At 38.4% G+C, this 22,637-nt stretch overlaps 1 protein-coding gene across 3 annotated transcripts in view; it reads left to right on the top strand.

The window, feature by feature from the left end:
- The window catches only part of LOC131044816 (protein unc-13 homolog), a 193,899-nt gene that overhangs the window by 152,075 nt on the left and 19,187 nt on the right, over nucleotides 1-22,637 (top strand). For all 3 annotated transcript variants that reach the window (XM_057978251.2, XM_057978253.2, XM_057978252.2), the window contains 8 exons: nucleotides 1,727-1,795; nucleotides 2,003-2,120; nucleotides 2,492-2,670; nucleotides 8,615-8,699; nucleotides 9,237-9,371; nucleotides 9,573-9,679; nucleotides 9,952-10,029; nucleotides 10,155-10,250. In XM_057978251.2, the coding sequence (XP_057834234.2) occupies nucleotides 1,727-1,795; nucleotides 2,003-2,120; nucleotides 2,492-2,670; nucleotides 8,615-8,699; nucleotides 9,237-9,371; nucleotides 9,573-9,679; nucleotides 9,952-10,029; nucleotides 10,155-10,250 (867 nt within the window). The remainder of the gene's footprint in view (nucleotides 1-1,726; nucleotides 1,796-2,002; nucleotides 2,121-2,491; nucleotides 2,671-8,614; nucleotides 8,700-9,236; nucleotides 9,372-9,572; nucleotides 9,680-9,951; nucleotides 10,030-10,154; nucleotides 10,251-22,637) is intronic.

Genomic DNA, 22,637 nt, shown 5'->3' with positions numbered 1-22,637 from the left:
AGCAAAAATTTGTAGGGGGTGTCACATTTTTAAAAATCCAAAAATGAGGACAACAAGGTACAACATTTATTCTCTCCCTTTGGCTCAACTCATTCTAAAGTTCTGTGGAGAAGTTCTGGTAAATGAACTTTTACTGCACCTAACACACATAGCCATGTAGTCCTTCCCCTTCCTCCATGTACCCATTGAGATGGAGACCTATTTCAAGGACAAACAAATCTAATCATCCCTTTTTTCTCCACCTAGGTATCTTTTATCTTTTAATGCAAACCTATCCGTTCCCATGTTCATTACACTAGGAGAAATCCCTGCCTGAAGCCTTAATAACTCACCTGTTCCATTGCTCCTCTCTCCAAAAATAAAGACTCTTCACTTCATTTATCTCAGTCATATATCACTCCCTTCAGGAACCAATCTCTCTTTTCATATCAGACATCAAGAGCAAAAGATTAACCAAGCTATAGCGCAACAATATTTCGCCAAACAAATTGAATCCATGAAGCTTATTCGACAAAAATGCTATAGGGCTTCTAAGCTTAGCCATAGACATAGTAAGAAACCTCATTTATGTGTGTCAAAGGATTTGATTGAATGGGGTAATCCAGTGAAACTGTCAATAGGCACAGCCTATTTTACTTTGAATATTTATGGGAGTTTTCTGTGTTCACAATTTCACAGTTTATCTTATTTACCATCACTACTCACCTCAGGGGTCAATGTCAGAAGGTTGGCAGCAGCAAGACTATGATCCTCGTGTAATGAAAGAATACCTCAAAGGATCTTTTGAGTTAATCCAGATAATGGGGCACCTTCTCCTGCTTTATACAGCAACTCTCTTCCTTTCTACGTTTATCACTACTCAGTCTTCTTTGTTTGTCATTGCTGTTTTAGTTGTCTTTGTTTCTGAACTCATAGTAAAACTAAAAACTAAGTTATGCTAGTCCTATCTTCACCCTCAGTAAATACATATTGAGTTTGTTGAGTGTTTAGTTGACAACGAGGTTTACTTAGTGAATTGCTGAGGATCAACAATTAGGTGTTCTAAGTGAATTCATAGAGTTTCATGCCATTTCTTCATTTTTTTTCAATGTAGTTGTTTGTTGCGTGGATGCTAAACTCCCACTGAAGGTCAATTTAATTGTATTCCAATGGCATGAAATCTCTGTCTCCTCTTTTCTGGTAGTGGAGTTTTGTTATATGATTGTTCTCAGTTGAAGTAAATGGTAACTATTTTTACTGGACTTTAATAGCATAATTCTTGCAGTTACTTGTAAAATTGAAAGTTGGATAGAATTTTTATGCTTGGAATGACATTTTTGAGTTTGTTGAATGTTTATCTGTGTACAATGTGTACAGAGTGAATTGCTCAGAAGGAATAAGTGGGAGAGTTTTTCATATATTTGATCACTTTAAACAATATTCTATTTATGTTCTATATGTATTTGTTGTTGTGTTAGCTAAAGGATGTCAAATTCCTATTTAGGATCAATTTGATTTTATTCTAATAGAATGAAATTCTATTTTTTTTTGGTATTTGAGTCTTGGTATAGGAGTGAGCCAATTTGAGGTGAAGGACAACTATCCTTACTGCAGTTGACTAGTATCATTCTTGCAAATAAGAAAAAATGGATATAAATTTCTCTGTCTCAGTAGTTTAGAAGTGTTATTTTGATGTGTTCAAGCTGACAACATTTTGGTAATGTTTACTTTCCTTGAAAAATTGCAGAAATGGGAATCGTCATCTCAACATCGGAATGGTAATTCTATTGTCGAAGTTTACAGAATTATGGAAGAGGTGATTACTCCTGTCATGCATCAGATTGTTAAACATTTGGAATATTGCAATTGAAACATTTATTTCAAAGGCTATCGATATCTAAATATTTATTGCTTCTATTGTTTTATAATTTGTTATCTTCAATTTTGTTTTCTTTACTTATTTTATATATCCATCCTTTTGAAAAGAAGAGTTAAATAACATACTAATTTAGTTCATGGACAGGTAGTGGAACAATTTTTCAGTTTAAAATTGCCTATGAGGATTCCACAGCTGAATGGACTTCTTAGTGGTCTTGACAATGCATTACAAGCCTACACTCAGAAGGTTGTTGGTCAAATAGGTAATTTTTGTTGATCCATTTTTCTTATATGGTATAACTAATGCAGATAAATTTGACTGTTTTTGATCCACTCTCATTCAATGAGTTTTAACTAGATATAAGGAAAATACAGCTTAACCTTTGCTTAGATCACATACCTTTATGGTGCTTTTTGGAGTACCTGTTCTATATTTATAGATTGATTGCTGATAGACTTATCGTTCTCATAATTCTCTTTTGGTGGCATATTCTACTTAGTTCTTTATTTCCAAATATTTTCTGGATAAATTTTAAATGCACGAGGAAGCTTGTGGCTCCTTGTCCATTACATAGTACTTAAAGTCTAAAAGTATGCCTAATGTTTGATTCGATTGTTGTGAGTTTGTATCCAGGAGCGAAAGGAGATCTTATACCACCTACTCCAATTCTAACACGATACAAAAAGGAAACTGGGATCAAGGCTTTTACAAAGAAAAAACTGCTAGATCCCAGGTTGCCTGATGATAGACGTTCTAGCCAAATCAATGTCCTGTCAACAGCTAAGCTTTGTGTGCGCCTTAATTCTCTACATGTGAGTTTCATGTCTTCTAATGTACATATGAATTTCGTCTTTCATATTGAATTTGTACTTTATTTTCATAGCTTGCTCCATTTTTCAAATTTTTTAGACTTTGAAGCATAAACAATTTTTTTAAAAAGTTGGGTGAAGTTTTAATTTAGATCAAGAGAAAAAAGGGAGAAAGCAAACTAACTTATGCAACACTATTAAATGAAGAGTCAATCCATTTGTTTGTTATAAACAAAAGAGTGTATAGTTACTTCCAAGGCATTTGAAAGTTGTTTGTTTTGGGGACTTGAGATATTTAATAAAGCATATGAGAAATATTCAGAAAAGAATTGCTAAATATTTAAGGATTGAAAGAAAAGTTGGAGATTTTTGATAAAATGTCTGTCAAATATAAGATTAAATATCTTAAATATTAGTAAAAGTGGCATTTCTCTATTTATAAAAAATTTCCAAGCTGGGATCAAAGTCTATTGTTGACATGTTAGGATAAACAATTGTGGGGCTTATGTTGGAATCTTCAATCTGTCTTAGGTCACAACCCATTAAAATTTATTTCTTTATTTATTTATTTGTTAATCAATTTTTGTATTGAATTTGTTTATAGAGCCTACTTTTTACCCATTTTGGATTAAGAGTTAGTGTTTTCTTTCCTGAAACAACTTAGGAACATTTTGAGGCTATTTTGGGGCCTACTTAGACAATTATATTTGGTGCCACATACAACAAGTACTTGGCTTACACCATCTACTATGCTATTAAACATGTCGACCTAGAGAAGATCAAAGTGATCAATTGCTGGCTGACTTTGTGCAGCTTAAGAGAGTGGCCTTCTTTTTGGAGAAGATTTGTTTCCAATTCCTTGCTACAAATATGGACCACCAGCTCCCCTACTTGGGTGTGTGCCTGATCTAGATGAGCATGAACATTACAAAACTGCCTCATCTGACTTCTTCACATGGTATTTAACAAATTGGAGCTTGCATAACACGCACATTGCTTTTCTATAGCTCAGGTATCCCTCTTTCCTAGCATATGTAAAAAGATTTGTGCATCCTTTTCTGCTGCAGCCACACCACCTCAAAGTAAAAGGGGTTATCAAAGGAATGCCTCAAACTATGTTCTAGTGATTGAAGCATGCCTCCATTCAGAATAGACAATTGAGACACTCTCCCACATAGAAGCCACGTGTTAAAAATGATAAATTTGTCTAGTCGCTCTGCAACGAAGGCATTAACAATCTAGAAATGTTCAAGGCGACTTCTCTAGGCTCCACATAATCTATCTTCCATTTCTGAACTTTGGTGGATGCATTTAAATTGCCATGACTGCCTCTTTCTCTGTCAGATATAAGACTGCATTGATATCCCACACCATTGGCCAAAGGAGAGTTGGGACGACTTCTATGATTTCCAAAATGTTCTATTGGATAGCTTTTTCCTTGATATTGGTTGGTGCATGAATATTTGTAATCATAAATTCTTGGCTGTTCTTACGGCTTTGGCTTGAAGGGCTAACTATTCTTATCATTCCAATGTATCTATGTTCTTCTAGTGATTGAAGCATGCCTCCATTCAGAATAGACAATTGAGACACTCTCCCACATAGAAGCCACGTGTTAAAAATGATAAATTTGTCTAGTCGCTCTGCAACGAAGGCATTGTTTACCTCACTGGGTAAACAGGAAGAATACAGAAATTGAACAGCAATGTACAATGCAAATATAAAAGAAGTACCAGAATAAGCTTTCCATTAATGTCAAAGGATGTTCATATTATATCCGTTGTTAACAATACATCTCTCAACACCCGAAGGTGATACAATATATGACTGCCGAAGGGGTGCGACCCAACCGTCGCGACTCCAACTACCTACCCGTCGGCTAACTAACTTTTGATAATTAACATTACTAACTATACACTTTTTCCCGATAACAGGCATTAACAATCTAGAAATGTTCAAGGTGACTTCTCTAGGCTCCACATAATCTATCTTCCATTTCTGAACTTTGGTGGATGCATTTAAATTGCCATGACTGCCTCTTTCTCTGTCAGATATAAGACTGCATTGATATCCCACACCATTGGCCAAAGGAGAGTTGGGACGACTTCTATGATTTCCAAAATGTGCTATTGGATAGCTTTTTCCTTGATATTGGTTGGTGCATGAATATTTGTAATCATAAATTCTTGGCTGTTCTTACGGCTTTGGCTTTGAAGGGCTAACTATCCTTATCATTCCAATGTATCTATGTTCACTAGTTTTATAGGATTGGTAAGGCATAAAATGTGACCCAACTTTGTCTCTTATAAGGGAATCACCATTTGTCTGTCTCAATCAGGTATTCAACAATTGTTTAACAGGGTCTGCTGCCTAAACCCCTCACATTCCCTTTTATGACAATAACACTTGGACGTTGTGAGAGAAGTTTTATTAGCATTCTCACCAAATTTGATTGCTCTAGAAGTTCTCTTGCCAGTTTCACCTTATCTTACAAAGATATTCATCCTACCCTAGCATATTGGTCTTGTTTTGGTGTCTTTATCCTGCTTGGTTCACATCACAAGGCTTGGGAATCTTTCTGTTTCCTCACTCACCTAAATCCTTTGGAATCATTTCAACATCCTTGGATAAATAATTACTGAATTTAGATGAAAGACTTTCTATTTCTAGGGTGTCTACTTAAACCGTGATATTATCATTACATTCCTCAACATTTATCAACACAAGGGAAGTATTTACTTGTGTTTATTCCAGAATTAGATGATACTAGGTTCTAGATACGAAGAATTTTGGTTTGCAGGACAAGATTCTTTTTGCTGATTTTCTACAATCTTGGGATCTCACATCGTTGATCTTCAACATCCACGATATCCTCACATGTGAAGTTTTCAAAGATTTTATAAAATTTATCAAACCAACTGGCTGTACTTCCATTTCCTCATCCACCTTTTCCTCTATCACGACCCCTTTTGAGGACTCTATTCCATGATAGAACGATCACTAAAGGGTTTGAGAGAAAGTGACTGTTAAGCATTCTCACAATACTTGGTTCTTGAATGAGTTATTCTGTCAATTTTTCCTTTTCTTAGTGATCTCCATCCTACCTTAGCATATTGGTCTTGTTTTGACTTTGGCCTGCTTGGTTTAATCCCCTAAGGTTGGGAAACCTTCACCTTTATCCACCAACTTAAACTGCTTTGGAATCATTTTAACATCCTCAGATAAAGGGTTCTTGAGTATAGATGAAGGATGTTTTATGTCCACTCTAGCTGGGATGTTACCATTACCTTCCTCAACATTAACCAACATAAGGGGATTATTTACAAGGATTTATTGCAGGATTAGACAGGACTAGGCTCTAGATCTGAAGAATATTGGTTTGCTGGACAAGTTTGATTTTGCTATTTTCTACAATCCTTGGGGTTTTACCTTGTCAAGGTTCAACATCCATAATCTCCTCATACAAGAAGTTGTTAAATTTCATAGAATGCATCAAATTGATTGATTGTGCTTCCATTTCTTTGTCCACCTTTTCCTGTGCCAAAGTTCCTTCTAGAGATACTATTATTCACTATAACCAAGGCATCCTTGTCAGATCCTAGTATGGTAAATTTTTATAACTAGAGGTTGATTCTCCATTGCTTGTTGCTCTAAACTTGCCTTACGCAAAAAAATGTGCACATGATTGTGGGCATTGGTGGGTTAAATTCTCATATTGATGAGAGTCTTGACTTTTGAACAAGCCTTTGTAATCAAGGGGTTGTTCAGCAGCCAAGTCACTGGTTCAGAGATCCATCACTTATGGTAAAGGCTTGCTTACATCCAGCTCTTCTAGTAAATGCTTACTTTGATCCATGTCAACCCATATCCAAGCTTAAGCCACTAGTTTCATCTCCTTTTAGAGTTGAGAGAAGCCTCTTTATTTGTCATGTCCCCTCCTTGATCGTTATATATATATATATATATATTATTATTAATTGATATAATAATTACCAACAAATGATTATTTGAAATTTATTTATTTATTAAATATTATTATTTAATTAATATTTATTACTAATTTAATATTCTTGAAATATTCAAATAAAGATAAATTAATATTGCAACAAATCCATATATTGGAAATTCTTTGTGACGCCCCCATCCAAATGCTAAATGACTAAGAGAAAGCTCATTGTATTATCTTTTTAGATGATAATATTGAAAGCCAACTCTTCCGATATTCATTGATATGACAAAACCGAACCTTGGACAACACTCACGATTATGTATTTATACTTTATTGTACCGAGTGATAATATGAGTGGAGCAATTAAGAGAAATATGCAGAATAGTTATCTGACTTCATCGACAGGTCAAAGTGCAAGACCGCTGAAGTATTATTAATAGCAAATAAGCATCAAGAATATTGAATTGACTAATCGATAACTGGATAGCAATATGAAAGGATCCATCCCAACCCAAAGATATCATATACGGGATCAATAACTAGAGATAGCCGTGGTAAATAATGATCGAAGACAATCATTCCAGACTAAGATGTAAACCTTTGATAATCTCCGTTACCCTTAACAGAGATCATTTTTATGTTAACAAAGGAGATTAATACCAAGGAGATTCATAATAAGAAGACCTCATGATAACTAATTATCATCCGTTAAACATAACAACTAATCATGCGATTTAATAGAGTCTGATAATGGATTATATGATAACAACAGTAAACAAGAGATGCGATTGGAATAATGAAGTGGCACGATCCCTTAACGAAGCATGCTCTTTAGCTTTCAACGAGCACAACCCTTCAGTTGTGAAGAGTTATATAAGACAAATCAAATCATTCATTCAGGGGGGTGATCGGCAGCCATCTTATGGATAGGGAATTATCGTTCTGTCTCGGACGATGGATCAGATCAGATCAGAACTGTTATTATGTTACAGGCAGTAACATCTTTGTTCTTGCTGATATGCATGAGACGTACTTAATATGAGATTGTGTTTGAACCCGCTGGCTCATACACAGGATTTAATAATAACACTAATAATAAGAATTTAATAATAATACAAATGTTAATAACAAAATAATAATTATGATTATTATAGTACTTGTGAGAACTGCTCTACAGTAATACGTATAATGTTAATATCTGAGAATATATATATAATGTAAAAATATAATATAAAATATATACAAGTACATATATAAATATAAAAGAATATGGTTTGATCCGACAAACAAATATTGGAATATAAATCAGGAAGAATTCATAAGTTAATAACAGAAAGGAAAGTATGTTTTTCTGTTAAGACTGCCAGTATTTAAGAGGTTGGGGAATGAGACCTAGAAGTATGAATGATAGATTGATTATCTAGTATAATAGATGAACTATTTACTCATTGATAATTGATAAATTAATTGGAACTATGGAATATTATTGACTTGATTCATAGTTTGTCTCCTAATCAATTTAGTTTATGTCACAAGTAGGTTGAGATGGATTGATTATGGTTAAAATAGGCCTAAATCAAGCAGGGGACATTACATTATTTGTCAAACACTTTTTCAATATTAAAATATCTTATCTCTGTTACTCAAGGGACACTTTGAATAGACAGATCCAAGCAGGGATGCTTGGTAAGTTAAATCCTCATATAGGTGATAGTCTTGTCATCTAAAGAACAAGGCTTCATAGTCAAGGTATTATTCAACAACCAGGTATCTGACTTGCAGATCCCTTGCTTATAGTGAAGGTTTGCTTCTTTGGTGGTTGAATTCCCATTTTGGTGATAGTCTTGGCACATTTTTGCTTTGGATATATGGGTATTGTTGGATGGTAAATAATGAGAATTCTGTCCCTTAACTGTTGGATGGGGACATCTTGTGTCTTATGTAATGTAGCTGGAATTAATTTCAAAACTAATTTGAAGCATGTTTTTCAATGTGAAGTATGCTGTAGCTCAGTTGAACAGACTTGAAGATAGCATTCGAGAACGTTGGGAACAGAGGAGACTGCACAACAATGTTAGCTCAGGTAATTTCATGAAATGCACCTGTGAATTTTCAGGGTCAGTTAGTTTTAATTTTTATGTACCAGTGTTCAATGCAGCTTCCACTTAAATGATTATTTTTTAATTTAGAGATTGACTACTTCTACTGTACTTCCATATCATATTTATAAGCTTTTCCTCAGCATCTCCTCTTTTATGTTTTGATCTAATTTTTGGAAAGAAATTTTGGGAGATAACATTATTTATTCAGTGCTATGTGATATTGATGCGGAATGCCTTATAAGAAAAAACTTTAGCATGGACACAGTTCTGGGAGTCACAAAGCAAATAGAGAATGTTGTGATAGTAATTTCAAAATTAAGAAGTTTCAGTCACAATCAGGCTGTTAAATTACTCAGCTCAATGAATAACTACAATTTGTTCAGTCAACACTTAACATTTGTGTAAACTGTTGTAAAAACAATATGATGCAAGATGCAAAGTAAGAAAGAATTTGAATTAACTTTTTCTTCTCAAATTCTTTATCTCCAACTCTAAATTTTTCTTCTTTTGTTAACAAGGACGGAGCTCAGACGATAGTGATCTCAAACAGAGGCGTGTTATAGCTAATAGACCGGCAGATGTTTTTTCAACAGCCTTTGATGGAACGAGAAAGGCTGTTAATGCAGCCATTGATAAAATATGCGAGTTCACAGGTAACTGCATGGTGCTAAAAGGCTACCTGATAATTTTACATTCATTTTTTATATGGTATACGTGAAGCATGGACTGGGTTTCCATCTTGACACATCATATCTTCCATGTGTTCAATTCTTAGTGGAACACGTAAGCGTTCTACTTTATAGCATTTCATCAGTTATTTTTGAAAAAATGTCAAACTCGCTTTCTGTTTACAGGAATAAAAATAATTTTTTGGGATATGAAGGGATCTTTTATAGATGGTTTGTACAAAGACAGTGTCTCACAAGCACGAATGGAAACTGTGGTTCACAGCCTTGATTCGGTAGGGTTGTTAAAACTTCAAACTATGTTGGCCTTCTTGGATATTTCTTTGGCACATGAGAGATTATTGCTGCAGCTATTTCGTTTCATAAATAGACAAATTACAGATAACATAAAAGTATCTAATAAAGAGGACCAACCCAATGACCATAAGTGGTTTAGGATATCCCGTTTTTAATTGAATTTTGATGCTTAGCTTTTTTTAACTCTTTTAAGGAAGCAATAGATATTGCCAGTTCTTATAGAACTGCATTCTTATGTTAACTAATGCAGGTACTGGTACAATTATGTGATGTTATTGTGGACCCTTTGAGAGATCGTGTTGTTATAGGGCTCCTTCAGGCATCACTGGTTTGTTTTTGGGTTTATTCTTTGTGTTACCAATTTTCTTTGTGCTGCAAGATTGTCTTGTATTCTTGCAAATATGTTATAGCATATATATCCAGTTTTGAAGAATGCAAGCTACTACACAACAGGATGGGTTGGCTCGGGTGTTATTGGATGGAGGACCATCACGAGTCTTCTCCCAAGCTGATGCTAAACTAGTGGAAGAAGATTTGCAAATTTTGAAGGTATGGTGATTCTAATGAAAGAATCGTGGATTTCCCATTTACAAGTATTATACTAGTAGAACATTGGTCTAGGAAGAAAATAAAAATAGATTAAACTTTTTAGGCATTATTTATGCTAGAGAAAATTGACTTTAGAGATATCTAGTCAATAAGATTGAAGTCATGGCTATTTGATGTTGAGTATCTAAGGGTTCTTGACGTGAGTAATTTCTATATAAATTATGCTAATTTAACTTAGAATTTTCTGAGAGTGAAGATAGTTTGTCAAAGAGGAGGGAGTATCAATAATTCTCTTTTTGATTGCTGGGAATGTGTTTCACTTTTATAGGGATGCACATTTATTGAAAACTGGCTTCCATGAACGTGGAATACATTACCAATGGAATAGTGGATGCTAGAGTACTAAATTCTTGGGCACTGTACTAGTTTTTATATTTAGTATAGATATTCCAGAATTACTTCACTGGCATGAATCTTTATATTTGTCACAAACATCTTATTTATTAATTTATTTTACTTTTTCCATAAACATCTTACTCCTTCTATTCTTTGTCAGTCATGGACATTGATATAATTTCATTCATTCTTTCTTTCTATGTTTACTCAAGAAAACAAGCAGTATCTGCTTTGAAATGAGTTGTTTTAAGTGCTGAAAAGCTACTAGAGAGATGTATGCAAGAATGGAAGCAAAGTGAGAACTGAAATCATCACAAAAGCCAAAGTGCAACATAGGAGAATATAATGCAGGAAAATATTTCTGAAGTGTAATATAGTTTGCCTTCTCTTGCCATTATCTCTTCTGCAGATTACAAGCTTACTTCTTCCTCAAGGCCTTCAAGGCCATTAATCATCATTTCAACAGTATTCTAACATTTGTAGTATTCTGCAACTTGCTCAGATTGACACTTTTCTCTATTGCACTTATTGCACTGGAACCCAAGAAAATTGCTTAGTAAGATGCTTTACAATGACCCTTGAAGGCGTGTCTCTGCAGTTGCAACTAATAATGAATCCCAAAATTCATGAATGTATGATACATCATTTTAAACCATCATTTCTAAATGCTATGCTGTCATTAGTCAAATTGGCATTGTTTCAAGTGTACATGAAAACACCTTACACAATTCCAGCCATTGAGTATATAACATTAAATGTAATAAGTATTTACACCTTGGATAACATTATATGTAAGAAGTATTTACACCTTGGATTGCACTATATGTAAGAAGTATTTACTTCTTTTTTACAATGTAGACTCCAGCCTTCAAAGTGGACTTGGAACTTAGTTAATTAATAACATCTATATTATTATTATTCATTATCATCCTTTAAATTAATTAATTAAAGCCATTCAATATCCCTTTTTTAAGCCCGCAGTCCCAAATCTCTCTTTTTATAATGTAGACTTCGGCCATTGCTATTTGTGTTGCTAGATAGACTTGTCAAATTTGCTGTAATGTCCCCACTCTAGCAGATTGACCAAGTATATGTGCGTTAGCCTAGCTCTACATGGTCCCGAGGGCTAACGAAGGGTTTAAAGGGATCCTGGAGTGTTTTGGCCTAGTCATTTCCAGTTTGGGCCAAAACGAAGTTGATTTACTTAGTTTCAGGCATACTTACTATTTTTAGTAAGTCAGCAGGACACAATGGGGGCTAGTTTTGGTGATTGGATTTGATACTCCTTGGCGAGAGCTTTCCGACGAGCTATCACTCACGCTATTCGGAGTCCGATTGCTAATATATTTTAATGCCTGAGGTTTTATTAAAGTAACATTTAATTTAATTGTAAAATATTAAAGTGTTACTTTAATATTTATTTTATGGAGATATGTGTAAATCAAAGGGGCAACCAAGGGAGACATAAGTGAATATTTTAATATGTTTTATATTGAACATGTTTTATCCCACATTGCTTGAGTGAGTTGGGTCGCCCCTTGGAGAAAGAATAAAAGGGAGCTTTTGTGGCTTCATTGGGGAGGTGGAATATGAGAAGAATTTGGTGTGTGAGTTGCAGATCCGTTCTTGGCATTAGAGGACGTCTATCCTCTCTTGTGACATTCTAGACGTCATTCCCTTGGGGTTTGGCCTTTGGAATCCTTTGCTATCAGCTTCATTTACAGGCAGATTGGGTGCTTTTCCCAGCTACAAGCAGCAGCATTATTTGGTTGCATTTCCAGCTACAGGCCGCGACACTATTCACACGGGTATTATTCAAGTGGCACTATTCACGCGGGTACTATTCACTTGGCACTATTCACGCGGCACTATTCACATGGCACTATTCATGCAGCACTATTCATGTTACTGTAGCAGCAGAATTAGAAACTTTGGTTGGAACATTATGTCAAAATGCTGGAGTATTTAGTGAGTTGAAAATACCTGCTATGTATTTGATTTTTGTTAATTCTTGAAATAATATTATAACAGCAGTAGTTCAATTTCCAGCTTGCCTATTATTGTAAATTCTTTTTAGTTCATGTTATGTGGTTTCATACCTGTGCAAAGACTTGAAAACAAAAAAAAACATTGAAACATTAAACGGAGGAATAAGGAGTTGGCTGCAAACTGTTTGACTAAATTCCTATCAGCAGTGGGGTTAGTTTTTGGGCATTCTAGGGTGCCCACTACAGTGGTATCAGAGCAGAAGATTCTGCCATCTTGTGGGAAACTTTCACCAAAACATATTGCAGAAATAAAACAGGTCCAGAGTGTATGATTGAGCATGCGACAGGGGCATTATAATTTTCGCAATACCAGGGCCAGACAAAATAGAAATCCGGATAGTCAGAGTGAGCAGTCTAGTTCATCCGTGCAGGTGGACATAGAATCCAGTCATACAGACATAGAGGAAATATTCTTCGATCAGGACAGCAGTATGGGTGACCGAGATGAGAGGAATATCGTTCCAGATCAAGGGGAGGTAATGTTCAGACAGTTGCTGGGTACGTTAGAGCAAGGGCAGCGTATGCAGCAGGAGCAGAATAGGCGAATGGACATGATGTTGCAGCTTATGGCTAGACAGATGGGCGTTAATATTAATCCAGGTGAGGCCAACAATGGAAACAATAACAATGGGGGAAACGATAACAATAGGGGCAATGATAATAATGGAGGTCGAGGCAACAACAATGGCCCTGAGAATAACATTAATGGTAATAATGGACATGGCAACAATGGGATTGAGGCGGATAACTTTAGACACATTGCACACCCAGCTCGAACAGCGAGCTTGAGACCTCTTCTACCCACCTTTCCACCTAGGGATCCGGTTCAACCAATGAACGAACCGCAGATTACTGAGTTACAGGGTCAGTTCAGGAGGGACTGGGAGGCCAGTGGACCCGAGTTTCAGGCAGATATTTCCCTCAGAGATTATATGGACTTGAGGATGAGACATATGCCTAGAGCAGGAGGGAGGAATCAGAATTTTGAGCTGAGGAAGAAAGTTGGAAAACTTACCTTGCCTTATTATGATGCTTCAGGGAAGATGACTGCACGAGCTTGGGTGCAGAAGGTAGATACATACTTACAGCTTAATCCTATGCCTGAGGAGGAGGCTATCAAGTATGCGGCTATGCATTTGGACGGCGTTGCGCATGAATGGTGGCATCATGGCATGGTGACTCTGGGGCATAATCAGATTACATCCTATGAGGAATTCACAGAAAGATTGATTGAGAGATTTGACACTAGGGATCTCGAGTTACATTTCAAGGAGCTCGCACAATTAAAACAGTCAGGGTCAGTGGATGCTTACATCGCCGAGTTTCAGCGTTTGTTTGTACTTGTTACTGATATCTCTCCTAAGAGATTGGTGGTGTTATTTTGTGATGGGCTTGCTGATCCATTACGTGGTTGGGTGAAGGGACATGATCCACTCACCTTAGCAGAAGCAACTAAAAAGGCACGAGATTTAGCCCCTTCGGTATACAAAGGAAAATACCATTCAACAGATTCTTCCTACCGCAAGGACAAAGACAAAAAACCATTTCAGAAAGAGTATAACAAACCCAAAGAAGGATCAAAAGGACTAGACAGTGAAACCTTGAATGAACTTCGAAAGAAGAAACTGTGCTTCCAGTGTAGAGAGCCTTGGGACTTATCTCATAAATGCCCTCTCAAGGCTAAGGCAAATCAAATGGAGTATTTTTCAGCAGAGGAGTCAGAGTCAGAGGGGGAGGATCAGCACTCTGATTCAGATGAGGGTAACATGATAGAGGAGAGCAGCATTCCTAAGGATGATAGATCGTTGGCACGCTTGACAGGGGCCCAAAAGGCAATCACATTTAAGGTCAGGGGTACTATCTAGGGGCAGAAAGTGATATCTCTCATTGACACTGGGGCTACACATAACTTTATAGATACACAGTTGGTAGCCAGGAGAGGTTTACAGACAGAGGAGCATGATGGTTTTAGGGTCATGGTGGCTAATGGCCAAAAGCTATTATGTACTTAGAAGGTTTCAAATCTTCACATTAGATTTGGAGATGGCTATGAGTTGGAGGATGATTTCTACGTTGTGGACATGAGAGATTACGACGTCATCCTCGGTATGACATGGATGGCATCGCTGGTTGAGTTCACTTTCAACCTAGCGAAGTTGGAAATGAGGTTTCAGCATGAAGGTAGGACTGTTGTTCTCAGGGGACTTTCAGATGGGAGTTGCAAGGTAGTTTCTTTGAAGAGAATGGAGAGACTTTTTCGACATAATGACATAGAGTGGGCAACAGAGTGCTTAGTTATGCCAACTTCACCGGAGCCTCGGGTGAAGAGTCATCCATCAGATATACAGGAGATTCTTGACAGGCATGCCAAGGTATTCAGTGATATTCCTCACGGGGTTCCTCCTGACAGGGGTGCAGAGCATGTTATTGAGCTCGAGGAGGGAGCCAAACCAGTGATGATCACTCCCTATCGTCATCCTAAGAAACATAAAGATGAGATAGAGAAGGCAATTAAGGAGTTGTTGGAAATGGGGCACATCAGGCCTAGCAAAAGCCCCTTTGCTTCAGCTGTAGTTTTGGTAAAGAAAAAGGATGGGACAATGCGCATGTGCATCGATTACAGGGCATTGAATAAGAAAACAATTAAAAACAGGTATCCCATTCCTAGGATTGATGAGTTGATTGATGAGTTGCATGGGGCATGCTTCTTCACCAAAATTGATTTGCGATCTGGATACCATCAGATCAGGATGAGAGCAGAGGACATTGAGAAAACAGCCTTCCGATGTCACTATGGCCACTTTGAGTTTATGGTTATGCCATTTGGACTAACCAATGCACCCGCTACATTTCAGAGTTGTATGAACCAGGTATTCAGGGAGCAGTTGAGGAGATTTGTCTTGATCTTCTTTGATGACATCTTGGTCTTCAGTAAGACCTGGGAGGAACATTCACAGCATTTGGAGGAGGTATTATCTATCCTAGAGAGAGAGTCTTTATATGCCAAGGAGTCTAAGTGTGAGTTTGGTATGACAGAATTACTATACCTTGGGCATATTATTCGTGCAGATGGAGTTCGAGTAGACCCTGAAAAGATTAGAGCTATAGTAGATTGGCCTACTCCCACGAACCTCACACAACTTAAGGGGTTCTTTGGTTTATGCGGGTTTTACAGGAGGTTTGTTAAGGGGTTTTCACAGACTGCAGCACCTTTGACAGACCTCACTAAAAAGGGAGCCTTCGTATGGACAGAAGCAACGCAGCGATGTTTTGACCACTTCAAACAAGTGATGTCATCTTGTCCGGTTTTAGCTCTACCAGATTTCACGAAGCCATTTGAACTTCAGTGTGATGCTTCAGGTGATGGGATAGGGGCAGTATTGATGCAGGAGAAACATCCCATTGCATTCGAGAGTAGGAAGCTCCGAGGTGTTGAGAGGAGCTATTCTATCTATGACAGGGAGATGTTGGCCATAATGCATGCATTGGCCAAATTCCGATCATACTTAGTAGGCGGACGGTTTGTGATCAAAACTGATCACAGAAGCATAAAATATTTCATGAGCCAGCGTGATCTTAATGACCGGCAACAGAAATGGGTTACTAAATTGCAGGCTTATGACTTTGACATAGAGTTTGTCAAAGGTAAGAAAAACGTGGTGGCTGATGCCTTATCTCGGAGACCTCACTTATGTGCTCTGGCAGAGATTTCAGGAGATTGGAGAGATCAGATTATAGCAAAGTATGTCAGAGATGCTTGGGCTTCTGGATTGATTTCAGGTACTATACAGGATGATCGCTATGAGGTGATAGATGGATTGATCAGAGTTCAGGACAGGGTTTATTTGATTCCGTCATCACATTTGAGAGAGGTGATACTAAAGGCATTTCATGATGCACCCACAGCTAGGCATCCGGGGATCTTCAAGACCTACAGGCAGATCCGAGAGCGGTTCTCATGGAGAGGGCTCAAGGATGATGTTCAGAGGTATGTCAGGGAGTGTGCGGTTTGTCAACAGAATAAGGGAGAGCACACATTTCCTGCAGGTTTATTACAGCCCTTGCCCATTCCTGATAGGAAATGGGAAAGTATTTCGATGGACTTCATCACTGGGTTACCACGAGTGCAGGGAAGGGATTGCATCTATGTGGTGGTGGACCGCTTGACGAAGTTCGTTCACTTCTTTGCTATTCTGTCCATTTACACAGCAGCACAGGTGGCAGATCTTTTCTTTAGAGAGATATTCAGGTTACATGGGTTGCCCAGATTCATTGTCAGTGATCGGGATAGTAAGTTTATGAGTGTTTTTTGGCAGGAGCTGTTTAGGTTGTGAGGTACAGATCTTACACCTAGCACTAGTTATCATCCGCAGACAGATGGGCAAACAGAGATTGTGAATAAATGGGTGGAGGGATATTTGAGGAACTATGTAACTGCACAACAAAAAGCTTGGGTCAGATGGTTGCATATGGGAGAGTATTGTTATAACACCACTTATCATATGTCCATCAGGATGACTCCTTTCATGGCACTCTATGGTTATGATGCACCTAGCTTCATGGATTTAGTTTTGGGGGACAGCAGAGTGCCCAAAGCCAAAAACTTATTGCAGGATAGTCAGGACATCCTGAAAGTGCTCAAGGAGAATATACAGCAGGCCCAGAATCAACAGAAATTGTACGCTGATCAGCACCGAATAGAGCGCAGTTTCGAGGTAGGGGATATGGTTTACTTGAGGCTACAACCATATAGACAGTCATCACTCAAGAAGAGCGGAGCTGAAAAGTTGAAGCCTAGATTTTATGGTCCCTACAGGGTGATTCGCAGAGTGGGCGAAGTCGCCTATGAGCTTGAGCTTCCAGAGGGCAGTCGGGTGCACAATGTATTTCATGTGTCTAGGCTTAAGAAAGCTATTGGTCAGAGTGTAGTACCTTCTGCAGATTTACCTCCTTTGGATGAGGAGGGGAAGCTCGTGTTAGTACCTGAGGCTATTCTGGACACCAGAGAGAGGAAACTCAGAAACAGGATAGTGAAGGAGTATTTGGTCAGATGGAGAGACCTGCCGGAGGAAGATGCTACATGGGAGAATGAGCAGGTGATACAGCAGGCTGGACTGAGATTGCTTGAGGACAAGCAATTTCAAGGGGGGCGGACTGTAATGTCCCCACTCTAGCAGATTCACCAAGTATATGTGCGTTAGCCTAGCTCTACATGGTCCCGAGGGCTAACGAAGGGTTTAAAGGGATCCTGGAGTGTTTTGGCCTAGTCATTTCCAGTTTGGGCCAAAACGAAGTTGATTTACTTAGTTTCAGGAATACTTACTATTTTTAGTAAGTCAGCAGGACACAACGGGGGCTAGTTTTGGTGATTGGATTTGATACTCCTTGGCGAGAGCTTTCCGACGAGCTATCACTCATGCTATTCGGAGTCCGATTGCTAATATATTTTAATGCCTGAGGTTTTATTAAAGTAACATTTAATTTAATTGTAAAATATTAAAGTGTTACTTTAATATTTATTTTATGGAGATATGTGTAAATCAAAGGGGCAACCAAGGGAGACATAAGTGAATATTTTAATATGTTTTATATTGAACATGTTTTATCCCACATTGCTTGAGTGAGTTGGGTCGCCCCTTGGAGAAAGAATAAAAGGGAGCTTTTGTGGCTTCATTGGGGAGGTGGAATATGAGAAGAATTTGGTGTGTGAGTTGCAGATCCGTTCTTGGCATTAGAGGACGTCTATCCTCTCTTGTGACATTCTAGACGTCATTCCCTTGGGGTTTGGCCTTTGGAATCCTTTGCTATCAGCTTCATTTACAGGCAGATTAGGTGCTTTTCCTAGCTACAAGCAGCAGCATTATTTGGTTGCATTTCCAGTTACAGGCCGCGACACTATTCACGCGGGTACTATTCATGCAACACTATTCACGCGGCACTATTCACGCGGCACTATTCACGCGGCACTATTCACCTGGCACTATTCATGCAGCACTATTCATGTTACTGTAGCAGCAGAATTAGAAACTTTGGTTGGAACATTATGTCAAAATGCTGGAGTATTTAGTGAGTTGAAAATAACCTGCTATGTATTTGATTTTTGTTAATTCTTGAAATAATATTATAACAGCAGTAGTTCAATTTCCAGCTTGCCTATTATTGTAAATTCTTTTTAGTTCATGTTATGTGGTTTCATACCTGTGCAAAGACTTGAAAACAAAAAAAAACATTGAAACATTAAACGGAGGAATAAGGAGTTGGCTGCAAACTGTTTGACTAAATTCCTATCAGCAGTGGGGTTAGTTTTTGGGCATTCTAGGGTGCCCACTACATTTGCATGTGGACCTTGGACTCCCACTCGAACTTGGTACTTGCTCCAAGTCTGAAGTTCCACCCTATCTTTGAGTCCTGTAACAGTATTGAAAACTGTCTTTGATGGGCTTGGCATTCACACATGGACATGGGACTTATTTACAAGTCTTAAGTTCCATTTGTCCGCTGAACCCCACAATACAACACCAAACTCCTTTGCTATTTTGTGGATTTTAGACCTGTTGGGTTATTGCCATTGATATCAAAGGAGATTGTTGGATTAATTGTCATTAATGTCAAGATGGAAAATGTTGGTCCAAGAAGGAAATCGCTAATGAAAGGCCAAAGGCCACTAATTGATGTTCAATGATCAAACAAAATCACTAAATCAGTTTTGAATCTCCATTATTTAAGGGTAGATTGCACCATTCCAAGGCATCAAAGACAAGCTTATGTTCATTGGGGAATGCTAGCTGACCCATCTCTATTTTGGCACTTATCTCCATGACATCTCTCTTTGAAATTTGCAGGATACAATTAAACTAATGCTTAATATTGGGCCGACCCATTTCTAGTGCCCAAGAAAATAATATCTTATATTATTATCTCAAGTGGCCGACCCTTCCTGGTGGGTGCTCATTTTTGGGAATTAAAATAAAATATTTATATTTCAAGTTTGGCCAACCTCTTTGGGAGAGTCACCACTCTTGGCTGAAGAAGTGTTTTATGGGGTATAAAAGAAGGTAAGTTTGTGGTGTAAGGTGTAAGCAATTAATGAAATATCGTCAAGATTTAGAACAGAAATATATTCTCTATCAGCAGATTTGTAGTAGACTTAAGAGCAGATTTATAGCAGACTTTTGGAGGTGATTTATGGCAGATTTATAGTAGACTTAAGATCAGATTTATGGCAGACTTTTGGAGATGATTTATGGACGATTTGTAGCAGACTTAAGAGCAGATTTTTAGCAGACTTTTATTGGAAATATTGTCATTGATGTCAAAGGGATTTGTTCTTGTCATTGATGTCAAACGAGTATGTACAAATTTGTTAGAGCATATTGTCATTTATGTCAAAAGTGTGTTGACGCGATTGTTGTTATTGAATCAGCCTAAGAGTGACTGTGACACAAGGAAATCAAAGAATATAAGGAAGATTGTTCAAAGAATAGTGATGCATGAAGACAAGGATTATGGGCAGTGAATATGGATCAAGAGCAGCGATTAAATGAAAAAAAGTGACAACGATTAATATAATAGACAATGATCAATGTAGCAGCAATTACCATACAGATGGACAGTGCTTTGTTAAGGAGAAGATTATTAAGACAAGTGATTATAGCTGAGCTATTGGTGCCTAAAACAAGAATACAAAACAGCTCTATTTACCATGTTTTGATTGTCATATCAAAAGGGGTCGATGTCAATAGAAAGAAGTTATAAAGCCAAATTCAGAATGGCCGATCATGTTGAATACAGCTCTTAAGGTGCAACGATCATATAACACTGTTTTATGTTGCAATAGCTTCTAAAAGCAGTGGTTTGATACAGAAAATGAACAACTTCTCCTAAGATAGTGACTCATTAAGGTACCGACTTCAATGCTGGGCGAGTTCATATCCTAAGATACTATGGCTGACTTCATTAGCAGCTATTGAAATTATTTTAGAAAAGACAAGACAATGCATTGGCTCGTTATTAGAACAAACAACAAATAATGACAGCTACTTCATCTATGTTCAAGAGACATGTAAAAAGATGGCAATCTGTGTTTACTCCCTATGGGATATGTGCTTCAACTACTGGAAGTAAAGAGGAAATTTAACAGGAACATGAATGACATAGCATATAGAATTCAGAGTAACATATGGCAGAGTGATCTATCTTTTATTCCAAAACATGTAATGTGTACAACAATGAACTCCTTGTTCTCGATACAAGATGAGATATATATACCACTCAGCGCTTGGTTAAGAGTGCCAACTGCCGGCAACTACCAACTACCCCTACGGGAACTATAATTCATTACATTGCCATTATTTAACAAAACAAAGTATTATTTCAGTCGCGACATATTTGTCGTCTACATCAGCCCCCACAAAAAAAGAAGTCATCTTCTAGTCGACGGAAACAAAATGGGGCTACCTAATTACAGAATTATTGAGAAGAGGGAATGTGAAAGGACGTCCCTGTAGTAACTGAAGAGGTCGGTTTGGGGGAACCTTGAGATGTTGCGAGTTGCTGACAGAGGTGCTGCACCTAGTCAGTCCGAATCCAGAGGTCCCTCTTGACAATCCTCTGGTGCTCCCAAGCTACCTTCGCCAACTGAACTGCCTTCATGAGTTTGTTTTGAGTGGTCTCCAGCTGTCAAGACAAGGTGGCTATGTGGGTCTCTATCTCCCTCAGTCGTGTATCTTTTACCACTATGGCCACCTATTGCTATTTGACCTCTGCTTCCAACATCATTCGCTCATCCCTCTCACCGGTGATAAGATGCTTTTGCCTCTCCAACTCCTCAAGTGCGGCTAGTCTTCCTATTGTGGCTTCCTCAACCGAGTGGATGACCTTTTGCAACTCATAAAACATAGCACAAAACATGCTCTCCATGCTCCGAAGGGTACCCAACACCCCACTCCCCTCGTCAACATGTGTATGAAGCCATGCTCCCACCCTCTCGGGCGTCTTAGTGCCTGGCCACCCCTTGGCTCGAAAGTGCCGCGCAAAATCCTCTGCGCGTCCACTCGTCATAAATGTCAAGAGTTTCTCGGCTTCAGCTAGTACAACCCCGATATCCACCTACTTGGCCAGTTCCGCCACCTCTTGAGTGACCATAGCAATATCCCCCATCTCCAAGAGGTACCTTTGAATGGTACTGAGGGCATCTTGTGGGTTGGGGTTAGAAACCCAAAAATGTCCCTCATGTGTGGCTCTTCCACTAGAGGCCTCAATTACCATCTGCATCCCTCGCCTAGATGCATCCCCCTCGCCCTCGGGTTGTGTACTCTCCTCAGCATGATGCCTCGGTCGTAGGTGTATCACCCTTAGGTAGGGAATCTTTGTGTACCATCCCTTCGGTCGTAGTCCCTTCGTCTGCAGGTGTAGTCATGGCAGTTTGGGGCACAGGGCTTCCCCTATGCGGGGCTTATATGGCGACACTTCCTAGAGGTCCTGTAGGCTGTAACAAGAGGGCAACATGAGTTGCCTCTTTGAACAGTGTAGTGATACAGACTTGATTCCTTGCCACAAGTGTGTTGTAGGGGGCAAATTCATTGGTGCGAATTTAATCCTTGTCGTGATCCTCTCTATAGTGTTGTGCCTGTGCTCTTCTTGGCTATAGGTGGTGTGTTTTTTGGTATGACCTCAGTGACCTCCATGGCTAAGGGTTTGTTTGCTCCTCCCTCGCCTGCTTCTCCCTCGCCCTCGGATCCTTCCACGTCTTTGGTATCACTACCATGTGGTGCCAGTTTGAAGGTGTCGTCCCCACTTCCACTCTCAAATTCTTTTGTACCCTCTTCTTCCTACATAGTGTCTTCCTCCACACACGGCCTTGTGTCTTGTTTGTGTTTCTTCCTCACTGGCAGCTGAATGTGGGCATGGCCACTCCCTTTGGTTGTGAAAGTATCTATGTGCG

The sequence above is a fragment of the Cryptomeria japonica genome, chromosome 8 (genome assembly GCF_030272615.1).
Source record: "Cryptomeria japonica chromosome 8, Sugi_1.0, whole genome shotgun sequence".
Taxonomy (NCBI): domain Eukaryota; kingdom Viridiplantae; phylum Streptophyta; class Pinopsida; order Cupressales; family Cupressaceae; genus Cryptomeria; species Cryptomeria japonica.
Note: the sequence above shows the minus strand (reverse complement) of the source record. Positions and strands in the feature narration are given on the sequence as shown.